Genomic DNA, 17,947 nt, shown 5'->3' on the forward strand with positions numbered 1-17,947 from the left:
TGGCTGACCTGTTGGAAAACCGATGTCTTGTGACCCACAACTTGTTTACTTTACCATTTACCAAGTTCAACGTTGCATTATAGCATATAACTAGTTTATTACAGGTTCATATGCTGCTTGTGAACACGTAAAATAAGGATAAAAATAAGTGTTCCGGGAGTTTCTTCTCATCAGTTGGATTTCATTTGCGTCAGCATGATTTGAACTCCACATATCAGTGAATAAACAATGTGCACGGGGCTGTATGAGAATGGGAACCACGGCGTCAGCAGCTTTTAGATGAAGTCCGACGGAAACAGCAGCGTCTCTTTAAGAGCAACCTGATAATGGGGTCAGAGAGGAGACAGGACCGTCTGTGCGAGACAATGAATGTATTCATGTGTGAACGTCTGAATGAGACCAACAGAGTTATCACTGTGTTTACTGTCTCCCTGCTGCAATGGCTTCTGGGTAAAAGATACGACACACACATGCTTGTATTTACGTCTTTGTGAGGACCCGAACTGACCGTCTCTGTCTTCACTTTCTCAAACATCCATTGTTTTCCATCTTAAACTGAGATGGCGAGCAGCTCAGTTATGTTCACTTGTGTTTCATGTGCTTTCAGAGGCATTAAGTGATTCAAGGCATCACTGGTGATCTAACCAAATGTTTTTTTGGGGAAAAAAAAGTTTTTCTAGGAAAAAGAAAATTTAGCCAATTTTTTTTCAGCTGCCTAAAAACCTGATATACAGTTTGAGACCAAATCACACAGGAAATAAAATTGTTGAACATTCAAGCCTCAAAAACACATGAACAAAAAAAAACCCACCTTCAGAAAACGTCCCCACTTAACAGAAATCTAATCTAAAGACAAGGAAGCAACTTCTAAGAACAGCGTGATGACCTAATTGTCCCTCGTTACATATTTAAGATAAGAACTTGAAAAAGGTCCCCACTTTAAAAGAAAGTCTCTTCACTTTTTGAATTGTTCACACTTTTTGTAGTAGTGTCCCCATTCTGCAAAAATGTCCTTATAGTCTTCAGATATAATAAATTTACATCCATGTATGCCCATTTTTCAAAAAGCTTCCTTCTCTCAAAAAACTGCCACAAATTTTTCCCCAGATTCATAATAATGTCCCACATTTGCCAACAATGAGTCCACACTTGGCTTGCCTCAAAATGTCCAGTAAAGTACAGTAAAGTCCAATTTTTGGTCCCCACAAAGATATAAATACACGCTCACACACAGAGAGTTCACAAAGTCAAGAGAGTGTGCTGCTTTCTCTGGCTGTTAATATTAGCAGAAACCCACTAAACCACAATGAGATAATACCCGTCACACTCACTCACACACTCACACACACAAATGTGTGATGTAGGAACAGTTTCAGTAATGTCTCATGTTGCAGTCATACAATCACCTAAATCAATATCAAATCGGTTTTTACACATTGACGTCAGTAACAAACAGTCAGCAGAAGGTTCAGAAACATTTTCTGACGCTGAAATCAAAAATACTCGAGTGCAAACCTGCCTTAATCGAACAGTTTAGCAAATTCATATCAAATACCAACCCAGTTTTCATTCTCAGGTACCTGCCCATGTTTCTGCTTTAAACACGACTGCTGGTGGACTTGGTCACATGTCTGGTGTGAATGTTTGTTTCAGGTGAGCAGACTGCCGGTGGAGAGCTGTGAGCAGTACAGCAGCTGCTCAGACTGTCTGGGATCAGGAGACCCTCACTGTGGATGGTGTGTCCTCTTCAACAAGTAAGGAACGAACTGCTCCTGCTCTTCTTCTGCTAAAACAAAATAACAGCTTCGTCTCTCATTTTAAAATGCACCCAGTAACAGTCTGTGCACTGGTAAAAGCACTGAGAGAAGTAAATAGCATTGATTGTCTCCTTCCAAGCACCTATGAAGGGGTGAGACTTAAATAATGCAGGAAGTGAACAATCAGTTCTTGAAATTGGTGTGTTGGATGCAGAAAAAATGGCTGTGTGAGGATCAGAGCTACTTTGCCGAGGGTTAAATTGTGATGCTTAGATGGCAGGCCTTTAACGCAGTCCGTGGAGTGCAGTAGTTAGTACCTACAAAAGAGGTCCAAAGAAAGAGAACCAGTGAACCATTGACAAGGTCACGGTGGCTGAAAGCTCATTACGTTACTGTAATGTGAACCGTTTAGTGCTTGGTCTGATGAAAGGTGTCGGAACATACAATGCTTCACAGCTTGCTGCATCTGGAGTTGCATACCTGCAGAACGGTCTCTTGAGTAGCCGTCATGACCCCGTGCCTACGGCCTAAAGCGGCTACAGCCGATGGTCCGGTCTCATGAATCACAGTTTCTTTGAGATTCTGTGCACAGCCAGGTGTGTGCTCCGTCTCCTGCTTTCCTCTTTTACACCCACCCCAGCATCTGGTTGCAGCAGATGTTGGAGATCTTTCTGTTTTAATTTTTTTCCTCCCAACTTTTGCCAACTAAAGTTGGCAATCTATGAGATGTTCATTGTTGTGAAAAGTGAAGACAGCAGAGGAATGTGATGCTCAGTTTAATGTTATGCTATGAAACATTGCTTCCTGGCATCCATGTAGATGTGTTTTCGACATGTATGACCCAAGGGCCAACTGAGAAATTAAGCTAATGCCAAAGTGTCGAAAACTTGAAGTGGCTGCATGAGGCTGTCTCCAAAAGTGAGTCAATCTGCGTTTAGTCCCGCTGCAACAGCATTAACAAGCACATTTAGAGCCTGGTACAAAATACAGTTTAGGACTTTGTGTAGAGTTTATGTTTTTTCCACTCATTCACCTGGATAACTGACAGACAGGTGACCAACACAAACAGCTGAAGGCCAGTGCTAGACCTCATCCACGACTGTAAGTCACAAAAATAGAGCTCTTCACTGTATGTTAGATCATTTTTAAAGGCCTAAGTGGCTGATACGATGGTACAGACAATCAAAGACGTTGGTGCTTTAGTTTTTGTGAATGAACTTTAAGTAATTGTTTTAATCTCTTGTTTAGCACTAAGGGTCAGATTTACTAACACACCAAACCGGTGCAAACTGGGTTTTGGTCTGAAAAACGTTTGCATTGTACTTTTCACTTTTCAAGTCAATAACTGTTTTTGCTTTTATCTTATGGTGTGATCTCCCCAATCTTCAGCAGCTGTATTTAGTAATATATTTAGTAGTATCTAAGTGACATGATGCACCCACCACTCTACAGATATCTCAGAAATTATTTGGTGAACATGGCAGAGTTTTAGGTGGTCTTAGCCAAAACATCTATGAGATGTGGTGTAAAAACAATCCACAGAGATGCTTTTGCTACTTCCAGGACTCAAAGCATGTAAGATCTTAGTGTCTGATACCACAGGACACCTTCAGATGTCTGTGAAGTCAGTCTTTTGAATGGTAGGAAATTATTTTCAGTGCCATTAATGAGACCAGCACAGGTTTTAATGTTGTGGCTGATGAGGTCAAATGAAGATCTTGACTCTTTAGACATTTTAAGTTATTTTATTAAAGCAAGCAAAAGAAAAAAAAATGCTATTTTTAAAATTATTTGCTCTACAAAATCCTTGGAATATCTCAATTTCTTTGGGTCCAAAAACCTTCAAACATTAATTTTGCATCCAAACTCAAAAGCAGCAGTTTTTTTTCTTTTGTGACGCCAGCGTCCGCAAACATTTTATGCTGTTTTGTTCTATTTGCTCTAAAAGAATTGAAACTATTAATTGATTTTTTTTGGTAACTGATTAAGTTAAAGCAAATGGCAGTGAATCAACTACAGTAACCACTTCCTCTGCAATACATAAGAATACAGAGAAAGTGTGTGTGTGTGTGTGTGTGTGTGTGTGTGTGTGTGTGTGTGTGTGTGTGTGTGTGTGTGCGTGCGCACGCTCCCATGAGGCGTCATTAATACTTCTATAAATGGTTCACACAGTCTCCCTCATCACGATGTTTGATGTTCAGCATCCAAGCAGGTGGAGGAAGTTCCTCTTTGGATTGTCATCAGTTAGCTCCCCCTTCAAAGTAAAAGCCTCTGACTGGCAGTGAACTACAGAGAACAAAACACAGCTTGTTTTTATGCTGAAGCTTCTAGATATGTTGCAGCAGGACATCTTTGTGCGTAAACCCATCTCCCAGTGTGACATGAAGACATGTCGCCCTCACTTTTATAGTTTTAAGTTTCTTTCTAAAATCTCTGACTGTTCAGACAAGAGAAGGTCTGAGTGGATAAAAAAAATATCTGAGCAACTTTAATAAGCTAGCTCAATGGGAAGTCTCCTTTTTGAACCTTTTTTACCCCGAGTTTTGCCTCCAAGGCCAGGTACAGGCTCCACTACTTTAAAGAGTGATGTCTGGCAGAAAAGCAAACTGTGACTTATTCAGTTCATCAAACGGATGATTTTAACTGTAAATGTACAATCTTTGTGGTCCTCTCTGCTTTTCATCTCCTCTCCTCCTCACGCTCCCTCACTCATTCTGTCCATCTGTTGTTAATTAGAAGTAAACAGATCATTACTGCAGGCTGCTGTCTATGCTGTGTGGCGCTGCATATGTTGGAGCTGCTGCTCTCTGCAGACACCAAGCTTCACCTCCGACTGTTTCCTGCTCCAACTCCACCTGAAATCCCACGACACCAGTGTCACTCACCACTCACTTTAATTTTATTAGTGAAATTCAACAAATAGAAAAGATGTTTTTTAGTTTGACAGATCCTGTTGTCCACCAGTGTATTCCTCTGTCACCTGATTTTAGGTTAATAGTCACAACCCTTTTAAAAATATAGAGAGTGAACTAAATGTAATAATAATAAATTAACAACAAAGAGAAATAAAAATAAAAATAAATGTCATAAAGAAGTTGGATATAAAAGAAAGTTTATATCTAAAAATGTGATATAAAAAAATTAGAAGAGTTAAAGTAAATAATCATTGCATGAAATTTAAACAAGTTTTAAAATTGTGCGTTTAAAGACAAAGTAAAATGTTTTTAGAATCATGAAGTTTTATTTATAAATTACATCACATTTACACACAAAAGATGTTAAAGTGCTAAAAGATTAAAGATTAATTAATTTAATAAAGTATTTCATTTCATTTAATTTAATTTAAGTAGTCAATTTAATAAAGTACCCCTGGACTGGCAGACCGGGGTGGTGGTCCCCATCTTTAAGAAAGGGGCCGGAGGGTGTGTTCCAACTACAGGGGGATCACACTCCTCAGCCTCCCTGGGAAAGTCTATGCCAGGGTGCTGGAGAAGAGAGTTCGTCCGCTAGTCGAACCTCTGATACAGGAGGAACAATGCGGTTTTCATCCTGGTCGTGGAACACTGGACCAGCTCTTTATCCTCTCCAGGATACTCGAGGGCGCATGGGAGTTTGCCCAACCAGTCTACATGTGTTTTGTGGACTTGGAGAAGGCATTCGACCGTGTCCCTCAGGGGTCCTGTGGGGAGTGCTCCGGGAGTACGGGGTGTTTGGCCCATTGCTACGGGCCATTCGGTCCTTATACAACCGTTGCAAGAGCTTGGTCCGCATAGCCGGCAATAAGTCGGACTCGTTCTGTTGTGGTTCTGTGGTCCTGTTGCCTTCATCAGGTGAGGGCCTCCAGCTTGCCTTGGAATGGTTGGCAGCCGAGTGTGAAGCAGCGGGAATGAGAATCAGCACCTCCAAATCTGTGGCCATGGTTCTCAGCCGGAAAAGGGTGGAGTGCCCACTCCGGGTCAGGGACGAGACCCTGCCCCAAGTGGAGGAGTTTAAGTATCTCGGGGTCTTGTTCACGAGTGATGGGAGAAGGGAGCCGGAGATCGACAGACGGATTGGTGCAGCTGCTGCAGTGATGCGGACGCTGTCTGTTGTGGTGAAGAGAGAGCTGAGTGTAAAAGCGAAGCTCTCAATTTACCGGTTGATCTACGTCCCTACCTTCAACTATGGTCACGAGCTGTGGGTAGTGACCGAAAGAACGAGATCGCGGATACAAGCGGCGGAAATGGGTTTCCTCCGAAGGGTGGCTGGCCTCTCCCTTAGAGATAGGGTGAGAAGTTCAGCCATCTGGGAGGGGCTCAGAGTAGAGCCGCTGCTGCTCCACATCGAAAGGAGCCAGCTGAGGTGGTTTGGGCATCTGACAAGGATGCTTCCTGGGCGCTGTTTTCTGGTCATGTCCCTCCGGGAGGAGGCCCCGGGGCAGACCCAGGACACGCTGGAGAGATTATATCTCTCAGCTGGCCTGGGAACGCCTTAGGGTTCCCCCGGATAAGCTGGAGGAGGTCGCTGGGGAGAGGGAGGTCTGGGCTTCTCTGCTTCGGCTGCTGCCCCCGCGACGACCCGACCCCAGATAAAGCGGAAGAAAATGGATGGATGGATAATTTAATAAAGGAAGTTATGAGCTACTAATGTGAATTTTATAAAGTAACTGACAGACAATAAGTTAGCACAATCAAAATGATTTACATGATCCTCAGAAACACACATTTGCAAACTGGACTTGATCTGAAAGGGCGAATGAGAAGAAAGTATATTTAAAGAATTAAGATCTGAAGATGATTGCTGATGGAAAGCTGCAAAAAAGCGAACCGCTGTAAGGTCCAGTCTGAGGTTCAGAGATACGCTTGTGTCAGTCAACAGCACTAAATAATGTACATGTTTAGTAGATGTTAACCTCAAAAAGCTGATTTGCGTTTCATCACTCGTCCAAGTGGCTTCTTCCGTCAATGTTAATCCCTTGGTTACTTTTCACTCTCCTGCAGGTGTTCCAGACAGGAAGCATGTGACAAGTGGGAGGAGCCTCAGCACTTTAACACACAACTGGACCAGTGCGTCAACATCTCTGTTTCCCCGAGCAGCATGTCAGTCACCTCCCCGGCAATGCAGGTATGAACCATTATTTTCTTAATTACATAAAATACTCTCTGTCAGAATTCCCATTACAATCTGCTGATTTTCCCTGAAAGTCAGTGGATTTATTCTTTAGTCCAGCTGTTTGAACTCCTGTTCATGCAACAGCTGTGAATAGAAACCTTTCTGAAGTGTAAATAAGAACTTTACTTTTAGTGATCGAGTGTCTGTTGGTGTCCAGTTAACCATTCAGGTGCAGAACGTCCCTGCGCTGTCTGGTGGGGTTACCTGTGTGTTTGAGGACCTGAGTAATGCCCCCGGAGAGGTGCGGGCCAAAGGTCAGGTGATGTGTATGTCACCATCACTGAGGGACCTTCCAGCACAGACACACTCCTTTGGTAAGAAACACACAAATTCATGCTTCAGTGAATTCAGAGGACATCACCTTTCCTTACTGTCCTGTCGTGTTCTGGAAATTTGACCTTTAACTTGACCCTCACTTTAACCTAACCCTACTTTTCTCTTAACCTTACCTTAATCTAACATCAGCCTAACCCTAAAATTCAGTAGTTTGCCTTTTGATTCTGAGATTGTGCTAATGCAAGTCCCCAAACAGCAGAAAAACAAGTATACTCACACCCGCTTATTCTGAACTTGTTTCTTTTGCCTTCTCGTTTTTCTCGGTTATCACATTTAATGTGCGATTCTAATGTTTTGTAATCATGTCAGCTTCAGTGTAACGCGCCATTATATTGATCACTATGAACTAAGTATTAAGAAGGATGTTATTATGCTGTTAATTTCAGGAGCGAAACGAGTGGTGCAGCTCAGCCTTCGCTCCACAGAGACTGGACACCAGTTCATCACCACAAACCTCATCTACTACAACTGCTCTGTGCTCAACTCGTAAGCCTTAAACACCTCTAACCTAATTATCTCATGTGTCTCTTCGGTAATGAACTCATAAATTCTTGCTGGTTGTGCTCGACCACTCAGAACTTTTCTCTCTTTCCTCTCTCAGGTGCACTTCCTGTGTCAGCAGTGAGTTTCCGTGTCATTGGTGTAAATATCGTCACATCTGCACCAACAACCTGCAGGACTGCTCCTTCCAGGAGGGACGAGTCAGCAACATGGAGGTAACACACACACAGACCTGTTTTCATCACTTAACTGGACTTATAACCAAGCGCTCACACAAAAATGTGATTCACCATATGGGACTTTATGTCCCCCGAAGGAAGGTGAAGGAACATCTTTGGGTCCCCACAATGCTTCACATAGCTGCCTGGCATGTTTCGACACTAACATAAGGCAGAGAGGATGATAAGTAGACGTAATATTACTGTGATTATTAGAACAGAAAAGGTCCAGGTTTCTAAAGACCTTTTTGTGTGCTAAATACCAAGACAAGGATCAATGACACAAGCCTACTGTGCCCAGATCTGAACAATCACAAGGAGATTGGATGGTTGGCCTGAGTCGTTTACATGTTGAAAATTAAATAAAATGAACATAAATAATCTACAACAATGTACAAAGACAAGCAACAGCAAATAAATAAAAACCTGCTTCTGAATGGCTATGAACAGATGGAAAGCCGTCATAAAGAGACACAAATTAAATACAATGAAGCGCGAAAGCCCTACAAACAATCTGGCATGAATACAAAGAGACATAAAACAACTGTAAGAAGACACAAAACAACATATAACTATGAGCAAGTCACAACAAACTCAAACTTCAGTTCTGCTGTCAGTATGGCTTCTCTGTAGGAGGAAGTGAGGCCGTTGTCTCAAAAGTCATCAAAGATGCTTATCGATGTGTAAGACGAGACCTCTTTTCCAACCTGTTCATAATTGAACACATCATACAGGCGTCGGACTCCAGGCCTCGAGGGCCGGTGTCCTGCAGGTTTTAGATGTGTCCTTGATCCAACACAGCTGATTTAAATGGCTGAATGACCTCCTCAACATGTCTTGAAGTTCTCCAGAAGCTGGTGATGAACTAATCATTTGATTCAGCTGTGTTGACCCAGGGTGAGATCTAAAACCTGCAGGACACCGGCCCTCGAGGCCTGGAGTTTGAGTAATAGGCAAATTTCTAGAATTTTCCATCCCAAACCTCTAAAACTTTATTTATACTTTTGTGTTAACCTTATGTAAGACTTCATGTTTATGCTAGTAGCCGACACGATTGCCACCAGTTACTCCAGTGCAGGACTGTTCTGAGATTTTTCAAAAACATGTTGGCAGTGGCAGTTTTTGCTCTTCAGGATGACTTTACTGTTCGATTAGAAGTGCACATAGAAGTGGGCTGGGTCAGTACAATATATATACAGTAGTAGGTGCACTTGAGGTTTAGAGTATGGAATAATGTGCGGTGTAAGGTTTCAGATGGGTTTCCAGTTACGACATACTTACAGTGTGGACTATTGCAGAGCTATAAGTCCTCTATAAGCATAACCTCTGCTGCTTCAAATGGACGTTCCCTTTATCTTATGGTGATCCTAATGGTTAACTCGAACTCTAACCACTCAATTTCTGTGCCTAACTCTCACTGTGTAGAGTTTCAGGCCATGTGTTGGTTTTTGTTTTTTTGATTGACCCATTTGCCTTTAATTCACGAGGCCAAGACACAACATGGAAGACGTCCATCTCCCCCAAGTCCCAAGGAACCACAAGAACCACTTGTCAAAGTTAATATACGTTTCATTGATCAAGAGATGGGGAAAAAAGCAGGATTTGAACCTGCCGCCCATGGTGAGCCAAGGCCAAACTGCAAACAAATGTATCACAACCAAGATAACCAAAAAAAACACATCCTTCATAACAGGATCTGTTCTTCTTCAACTGGACCTCAAATCTCGGGTTCCTGTTTTCTCGTTAGCCTCTGGCTCCATCATTGCATTTGAAGACACTGGACCTAAATAAAGGTAATTAGTGAGATATTTCCACTTGCCTAGCTCTCAGGTGTGCACCGGTGACCGGGTGGATGTGAGGAGGTTAATAGCACAACAGCAATGATTAATTGTGACCATTTTGTGACCTTAATTAACAGTAAAAATAAAACCATCCCAGTGGAAGTCGTTGTTTCATGCTGGCCACCCTCACGGCAGGTGTCTTTTTTTCTTTTAGAGGAAGAACGTTATCCTCACTGAAGTCTTCTCTCTGCTAGACGTGAAACACGAAACACATGAAACCCACAATAGTGTTTCTTGTCTGAGTCGCGGACTCTCGCTCGCTGCTGTCAGACTCTTCTCTCTGACTCATTTTCTCTGACACTTTCCCACTCTGTCTTTCAGAGCTCGTCGTCTGTGACGGCTCTAATTCTTGGCTCTCTGACGGATTTTGCCAGAGGTGCAGTGCTGCCAGAGTTCACTGGAACGAGGATCTGCCTCATTTTTTCATAGAAAATTGGTTAATTAGACTGGGTGCCTTTTCTTTAAAAAAAAGTGTGTCCATTTAGCTGAACAAATTATCACTAAATAGCAGGAAAAACACAATCCACCTTTATATTTTGTGTCAGGCAAGAAAATCTTGATAACAATTTGATCTCGCAAAGTTGCCAAGAGTTTAAAAGGTGCTGTTAGTCCTTTTCCTCGTTTAGTCTGCACATTAAAATAATTTAAAAAAAACTAAAGTAAGCTACTTATTGGTTAAGTAGGCTAAAGATGAAAGGCCTTTTTTGATCAGCTGAAACAGTAACAGTTAATTAGACTTGAGTTGTTTTAATCTTTTGAGCTACGAAGAAAGGAGAATCAGAGAAACATGCACTGATGGAGAGTAGCGGGATGGGAGGGGCATGTAGCGGCTGATGAAGCTGGTCAGACAGGCTTGAAGGACAGATGATCGATTCATGAAGTCGGTCTAATATTAGATCATTTGGTCGGTTATAGTTGACTGACGCTTGTAAACCTGCCGCTGTAGGACGGATGACTCCATAACCTTCAAAATGAGTTATAGCTCAAACTCACACGAGCTGGTGGATTTTTGTTGAGCTTCATTGCTTAAACAAATAACACAACACCTCTGGATTTCCCATCTGTTCTTTCAGTGAACCAAAAAAGAGGTTTTCTCACACCTAGTCATCTTCAAATGTTAATAGATATATTCCTCTAGTATCTATTAGTCTTCAGCCATTTCTTCATTAATTTATAGTTCGGTGTACTGGGTATTTATAGAGACCTGTTAGCTGACAGTGTGTCTAAATCAGACAGTTTCTTCTACAGGATGGAGCAGTGATGGAGGTCAGAGCTGCTCCCTCTGTCATTACATGGTTCAGTAAACAACAGTAAAGCTTCAGGTCAACAGTGAAGGGTGGAAGCGCACACACACACATACACACACACACCATGTTTAAGTCTGTCCTTGCTGATGCATTCAAGGACTCTGTGACTGATGGGATTTAAGAGTCGGCTCCTGAGAGGTGTTTTCAGTCAGACGAGCTAAGCCCAAATGTTGTTTAAACTCGGATATTTCTCCATTTTCTGATCTAAGTGCTGAAGTTTTTCAAGCATGTGAGGCATGTGGAAAAGTCAACAAAACCAGGAAGCAGCACAACGTTCATACTGCATGCTTTCTCTATCGTCTTGTTTTCTCAGCTTTTTTTAAGAACACATTTTTATTGAGCCAGAAGAAACACAAGACGTGTTCACAAAATAATGAACTTGCAGAAACTGGACAAAACAGTTCAAAGAAAAAGTATCTCAGAAAACAAAAACTGCTGCAGATATCAGTTAAAGGGATTTGACCCAATTAGTCAACGCGTGAAATTAAACGAAGAATGTTTTTGATTTAAAAACAAAAACCAACAACATATTTGGATTTTCTCTACAGTCACAGTGTCATCTGCATGAGTCAGACACCTGCTTCAAAGAAACACAACTTAGTCGTAACATCAACAACTCCATAGTTTAAGGTCTTGTTAAATATAACAGGAAGTTTATTTTACACATTATACGTGTGCAGAAGCAACATAAAGCAGGGATATGCTTTAGGTTTCCCAACCACTGTGCCACGGCACGCTGTTCAGGTGTGCCGTGGAAGATTATCTGCTTTCACCTGATTGGTAATCTAAGCAGCGGTCCCCACCCCCGGGCCACGGACCGAAGTCGTTTGGTACCAGGCCGCAAGAGTTGACGCTCGGGTGCGAAATTTATGGTTTTTATCGTTTTTTATCATCAACCGCTGGTCTGAGCGACTGCGTGAGTAACTTGCAGAGTTACATTCTCTTCCACTAGAGGGCAGTACAACTTCCTGCTCCAGTTAAATTGGTTGCTAACCTCCAGTAAATCAGAAAACGAACAAATTACATAGTCATCTGACAACACAGCGCATAATGGCAATAGATAAATATTTGAAAAGAAAAAATAGTCAGTCTGACCTGGTCCTGGAGAAAATCCCGACCCAGATGAAAGCCCTGGCATGAGTACTGGTCAGAAGAAAGCAAACATGGTAAACTGTGGACAAAGTGAGCCAATTCTGCTACATCTGATTATCAATATGCTTTTTGTGGGATTTTTGTTTGGTGGTGTGCCGTGTGATTTTTCTAATGTGCCGTAGCTCCAAAAGGTTAGGAAACACTGCTTCAGGGAGATCTCATCGTTGATAATAGTTTGGACACAGAAGATGTGAAGGACCACTGGTTTATTTTTATGAGATGACCAGATGTTAACAGCTAAAGATGAGGAAATGAATGTGTGTTTTCTGAGATTAGTGCTGCCAGTGGTAGAAGGTGGGATTTTTCTGTGAGACAGAGTAAGAAAAGGCAGCGCTGAGCAAGTACTGGGACCAGAAGTTGTCTAATCAGTAGTAGGCAGTAGTAAGAAAATAAGCACATAGGAGAAGGGCACACACTCTGTCATGGCTTCAGTAATGACAGTGACCTCCTTAAAAGTCAGAGACAATGCCGTTGGATTAGCAGACTGTGGTGGTCCTTTTTTTAAGAAAGAGATCAAACTGACGATTGGATACAGGAGTAGTTGTGGGACACTGGGCAAGTCCTTTATCCTCTGGCAAAGGTGTTTCTGGCATGTGATGCCACATCTCGTAGGTAAGGTGCTTAGTGCATGTCAAACTGGGAGGAGGGCAGACCCAGAACATGCTGGAGTGATTATTGTTCTCAGCTGGCTCGGGAACAGCTCGGAGTATCCTCGGAAGAGCTGGTGAAGGTGGCCAGAAAAGGGGATATGTGACTGTTTCTGCTTAGACTGCTGCCACCAAGACGCAGGCCTAGATAAGAGGCGATGGATGGATGGCCTGTTTAAGGCTGTGCAAAGAGCCAGAAGAAGAAAAGAAAGATTGTTTTTGAACAAAGCTACTTCAGTGTCCCAGAATAAAAATCTGGAGCTGGAAGAGAGCAGAATATGTCGCCGTTAAAAACCCGTCACATCAAAAGGTATGATTGTTTCAAGCTGCACACAAGTAAGCGCTAAATAAACAAAGAGGGAAGTAAAGAGTGGAGTGTTTCAGCAGACAGAGCAGTTAGTTTGCTGTGTAATGTGGATCCAGCAGTCAGTTTCCACCTGCCACTGAGTAACAGATCACTCGTGTCGCTAACGAGCCGAGCTGCTCTCAGTCTGCTTGTTATCTCGTTAGTGGAGAGGATAGCGAGCCGGGATCGAGTTGTTTGGGCGTCTCGTTGACGTGATTGGTGCTCGGTGTCATTACCGGGTGACAGAAACAACCTCTGATTGGCTAATTGGTTAATAGAAGATGAATAGCCACTTAATTGACATGAAAACGTCCAATCCTGGCAATTAATGTTAATTACCAGGCAATTAGGCAAACTAAGAGAGAGAGGGAGGGGGGAAATGAGGGAGTCGTGAGGAGAAAAGAGCAATAGAGGAAAAAGGAGGAGGAGGCTGAAATTTCATTATTCTTTATTTAACCTTTATTCAAGCAGGTTAAAGTGTCTCGCAGAGTAAAGGTCTCTTTTTCATCTGTGTGAGAGGAAGACGGAGCGAGGGAGGGAAAAGGACGAAGAGAAGCAGCTCTGATGTTCTTCATCCGCAGCTGAGAATTTAGGATTGTCAGCAGAAAGAGGAGAATAAAGAAAGTGCACAGCTGAACCACACAACTACTTATCTGTTTTTCACAGAACTCACCTGACAACACGACTTTTAATTAACAATTTCATATTTCAGACTGTAAGTAAATTGTTTTTGCATTCTGTTGCTGTTTCTTCCTGATTTTACTTTATTCCTCTTATTAAATGAGGAACAGCTTCTCATGTAAATGTTACAGCAGCTTAGTTATCAGCTTTAAGTGAAAAACACCTTTTTGCTAATAAATATATGCATGTTTCTCCGGGGCAAAACGTTTTCTGGCTAATTACTAAAATATGAATTATAGAACTGTAATGGATTGTTCTGTGGATGGTGAAGAGAAGAGTGATGAAAGGAGAAGAACAATACTGTTAACCAGAGAACTTGTAACACAATGAGACACAGGTGGAGATGACTAAGGTGGGGCAGACGATCAGAAATGAGGAAATTCAGACACGAGAAGATAAAATAAATATTTGTAGGATCAGAGAACAAAGACAGAAGGTGACGAGAAATGATTAAATTATCCTGTTGTTAAGTGATGACGTATGAACTCTGCTTCCAGATGCAAACGACTCTGCGTTTATTAACCTCCTAGGACCTGGCGTCCACATATGTGGACATCACATTTTGGGTTATTTAGACCAAAATACTCAATTTTGCTCTACAAGGGCCTGATATCCACTTACGAGGACATTATATTGCTACTGTTTTATCGAAATTTTAAAAGAATGTCCTCATTTATGGCTCTCATTTTTCTTAGAAACAAAAATTAGGTAAAAAAAAAAAAATCTGGTAATTCTTTGTTTTTACATTAATCAGGTCCCAATCAGCCCAAATATCAAAGAGAAATTAAAAATGCATGCCGTGGAAGAGTTCAGGTCTTAGGAGGTTAAAGCTGTTGTGTTTTTAACATGTTTTAATGCTTTAATGTTTAGTTTTCTGTCTTTAGTTATGTTGGAAGTGATAGCAAAGCTGTGCGTTTGAATTTTTAAGTCAGAACATGCTATATCATATTTAGGTTAGCAAGCTACTTGATTGTTACACCTGGTAAAGCAGCAACACTGATCATTTTATTAATGATGAAAGAATTTAGATAGGATTTAGATTCCTGCCCCAAGTGCAGGAGTTCAAGTATCTCGGGGTCTTGTTCGCGAGTGATGGGAGAAGGGAGCCGGAGATCGACAGACGGATTGGGGCTGCAGCTGCAGTAATGCGGACGCTGCACCGGTCCGTCGTGGTGAAGAGAGAGCTGAGTGTAAAAGCGAAGCTCTCAATTTACCGGTCGATCTACGTCCCTACCCTCACCTATGGCCACGAGCTGTGGGTAGTGACCGAAAGAACGAGATCGCAGATACAAGCGGCAGAAATGAGTTTCCTCCGAAGGGTGGCTGGCCTCTCCCTTAGAGATAGGGTGAGAAGTTCGGCCATCCGGGAGGGGCTCAGAGTAGAGCCGCTGCTGCTCCACATCGAAAGGAGCCAGCTGAGGTGGTTCGGGCATCTGACAAGGATGCTCCCTGGGCGCCTCCTGGGTGAGGTGTTCCAGGCATGTCCCACCGGGAGGAGGCCCCGGGGCAGACCCAGGACACGCTGGAGAGATTATATCTCTCGGCTGGCCTGGGAACGCCTTGGTATTCCCCCGGATAAGCTGGAGGAGGTGGCTGGGGAGAGGGAGGTCTGGGCCTCTTTGCTTAGGCTGCTGCCCCCGCGACCCGGTCCCGGATAAAGCGGATGAAGATGGATGGATGGATGCAGAATTTAGATAGTTTGTGACTCTCAGTGATGCTGCAGTGTTAGTTTGACTTTGGGACCTGAAGCGCAGTTTGGACCTGGAAACGGCGAATGACGTCAGACTTAAAGACCGGATTAAGACAGGACAGAGGCGAAGTCAGGGAAACACTGATGACACTAAAACCAGAAGGGGAATAACAATAAAATCTAAATGTAAACTAGAACTCCACAATAACACAAAAACCTGGGAACAAATACATAGATTATTTTCTCCTTTCATATTTTGTTGAATCCTTGTGGATGATGCAGGGTTTAATTTTATTAGAAATTCAAACAGACTTCAGATTTCCACCCTTGACTCGTGGGGGATGTAGTCCACTTTCAGCTCATTTGCATTATTGGAAACGCTCTGTGGGGTTTACATGAGCTAACTGAATAGAGAAGGAGGAGGTAGCAGATGTGACGCCCAGTAAAATCTGTGAACATCCTTTAATTCTGATAAATTTTGAACCTTTTCTGCATTAAAATTCATTTTATTAAACCACAAGAACATTTTAGTGCGCTGTCTTTGGACCTTGAATGCAGCACCACTGAGTAATGTGTACAGATGTTAAGGTGCGCATGTGAAAACTGCTAATCTCTGCATGTGGAATTTAGTGGTCCACGTTTTCATCAGAGGGGCTTTCCTACCTGTCTCCTCTTAAAGTGCTTAAAGTCAGTGTTTTAATTAAATGATGTATGTCTTGGCAGTGTTCAGGTGTCGCTAGTAACGATTAACCCACAGAGAATCCTCAGCTTGTTCTGCAGCTGATTTGGACTTCACAGATCTTGGATTCAGTCTCGGGTCATGTTTTTCTGTCTCCCCACAATGTTAGTGTTTTGACTCTGGCTGTTTTTATAACTGCAGCAGGCAGCTGTTCTCAGAGTAAAAGCTCTAAAAGCCACTGAAACACCCAATAATCATTTTGCTAATGATCACTGTGTGTTTGCAGAACATAAGTGAAAACACAGTTTGCTAAGATAATTTAAAAGCTGATGATATGTTGATGATAATAGCTGAAAACACTAGGCCACAAAAGCCAATCCTTTCTGTTTTCCAGACTCTGCTAATGATAAGCTCAGTGTTTATATAGCATGTAAGCTTACAAATCACACTTCAGTGCAATAAAAGAGCCGCCTTTGTAGACTCAGTGCAGAATAAGAGAGTATTTGTGCGATAACTGCAATACTAAACGAGTAGAGATAAGGCGAAGCTGTGCAGGAAACAAGGAGCCGGTTTCTGGAGTTGTCACAGTCGGTGCATAGACGGGGAACAAAAACGTGCACTGGAATGAACGAAGGAGATCTGTGTGGATTTAGTTCCATTGATTCAGTTGTGCGATTTTGTGTTTTCTTTTACCCCCAAAGTGTAACCTCACCCTGAGCTAAACCCCACCCACTGTGTAAACATGCTAAAAGGAGAATAAGATAAGAGGTTTGAATGTGTGAGACGGGACTCACCTGTTGATCTCCAGTGCAGAGAAATATAGAAAGCAGCAAAATTCTCTGATTCCTGTGAAGTGGACATTAGTTTAATCAAGGACCATGGTGCTCATGAGCTCAGCCTCTGACAGGCCCAACGCTGGCACTGTTGCAGCTGAGGCAATACAGATGCAAGAAGACGGCTCTGCCTCGAAGCCTTCGCTGCATCCATATGAGCCTCTGAAGAGGAAAAATACAGTCTGCTAAGGCTATAGCTAGAGACGCTTTGCATGATTAATATTCATAATTATCATTACGGCTCTTATACTGGCTCCTCAGTTCGTCCTCTTTCTGTAACGAGCCATTTTGGCTCCTCCCCCTTTAAGCCAACTTTCTCTAAACTGGCTGCTCCTCACAAACAGGAGGTTGGAACAGCAGGTGGAGGTTCAGCGCTCACAGTTAGAGATGTGATGACGACATTGGGGATGTCCCCTTTTTGTGGCATCATATAGACTCAAGAGTACGCAAAACATTCTGCAACTTGAGCTTTGGGATCATTCACAGTGACCTTAACTGAAACATTAGCTATGTCCCAACTCATAGGCCGCATGCTTCGGAGGACCCGGCCTTCGCCGTCTACGTGGGCCGGGTCCTTCGAAGACCGAGACAGAAATGGGACTTTTACAAATATGTGATGTCTTGATAAACCGAGCAGATATTTGAAGTTTACACATCTACATTCTAGCCTGAAAATATGTTAAACGTTTATTTGTGACCCAGACAGAGTAATAAGAGTAATATTAAAACTAAGTAGCTGCCGCCATTGTTGGAAACTGGAATTGGCTGGGCTGCGCTATGAATTCTGGGATAGGTTGGCCCACGAAGG

The 17,947-nt window shown here is 42.6% G+C and overlaps 1 protein-coding gene across 1 annotated transcript in view; it reads left to right on the forward strand.

The window, feature by feature from the left end:
- plxna3 (plexin A3) overlaps nt 1-17,947 on the forward strand; it is a 137,153-nt gene that overhangs the window by 85,747 nt on the left and 33,459 nt on the right. Inside the window, exons 8-12 of the mRNA XM_026154649.2 lie at nt 1,654-1,754; nt 6,737-6,860; nt 7,066-7,222; nt 7,631-7,730; nt 7,846-7,960. Of these exons, the coding sequence (XP_026010434.1) occupies nt 1,654-1,754; nt 6,737-6,860; nt 7,066-7,222; nt 7,631-7,730; nt 7,846-7,960 (597 nt within the window). The remainder of the gene's footprint in view (nt 1-1,653; nt 1,755-6,736; nt 6,861-7,065; nt 7,223-7,630; nt 7,731-7,845; nt 7,961-17,947) is intronic.

This window comes from Astatotilapia calliptera, chromosome 20 (genome assembly GCF_964374335.1).
Source record: "Astatotilapia calliptera chromosome 20, fAstCal68.1, whole genome shotgun sequence".
In the NCBI taxonomy this organism is placed as follows: Eukaryota; Metazoa; Chordata; class Actinopteri; order Cichliformes; family Cichlidae; genus Astatotilapia; species Astatotilapia calliptera.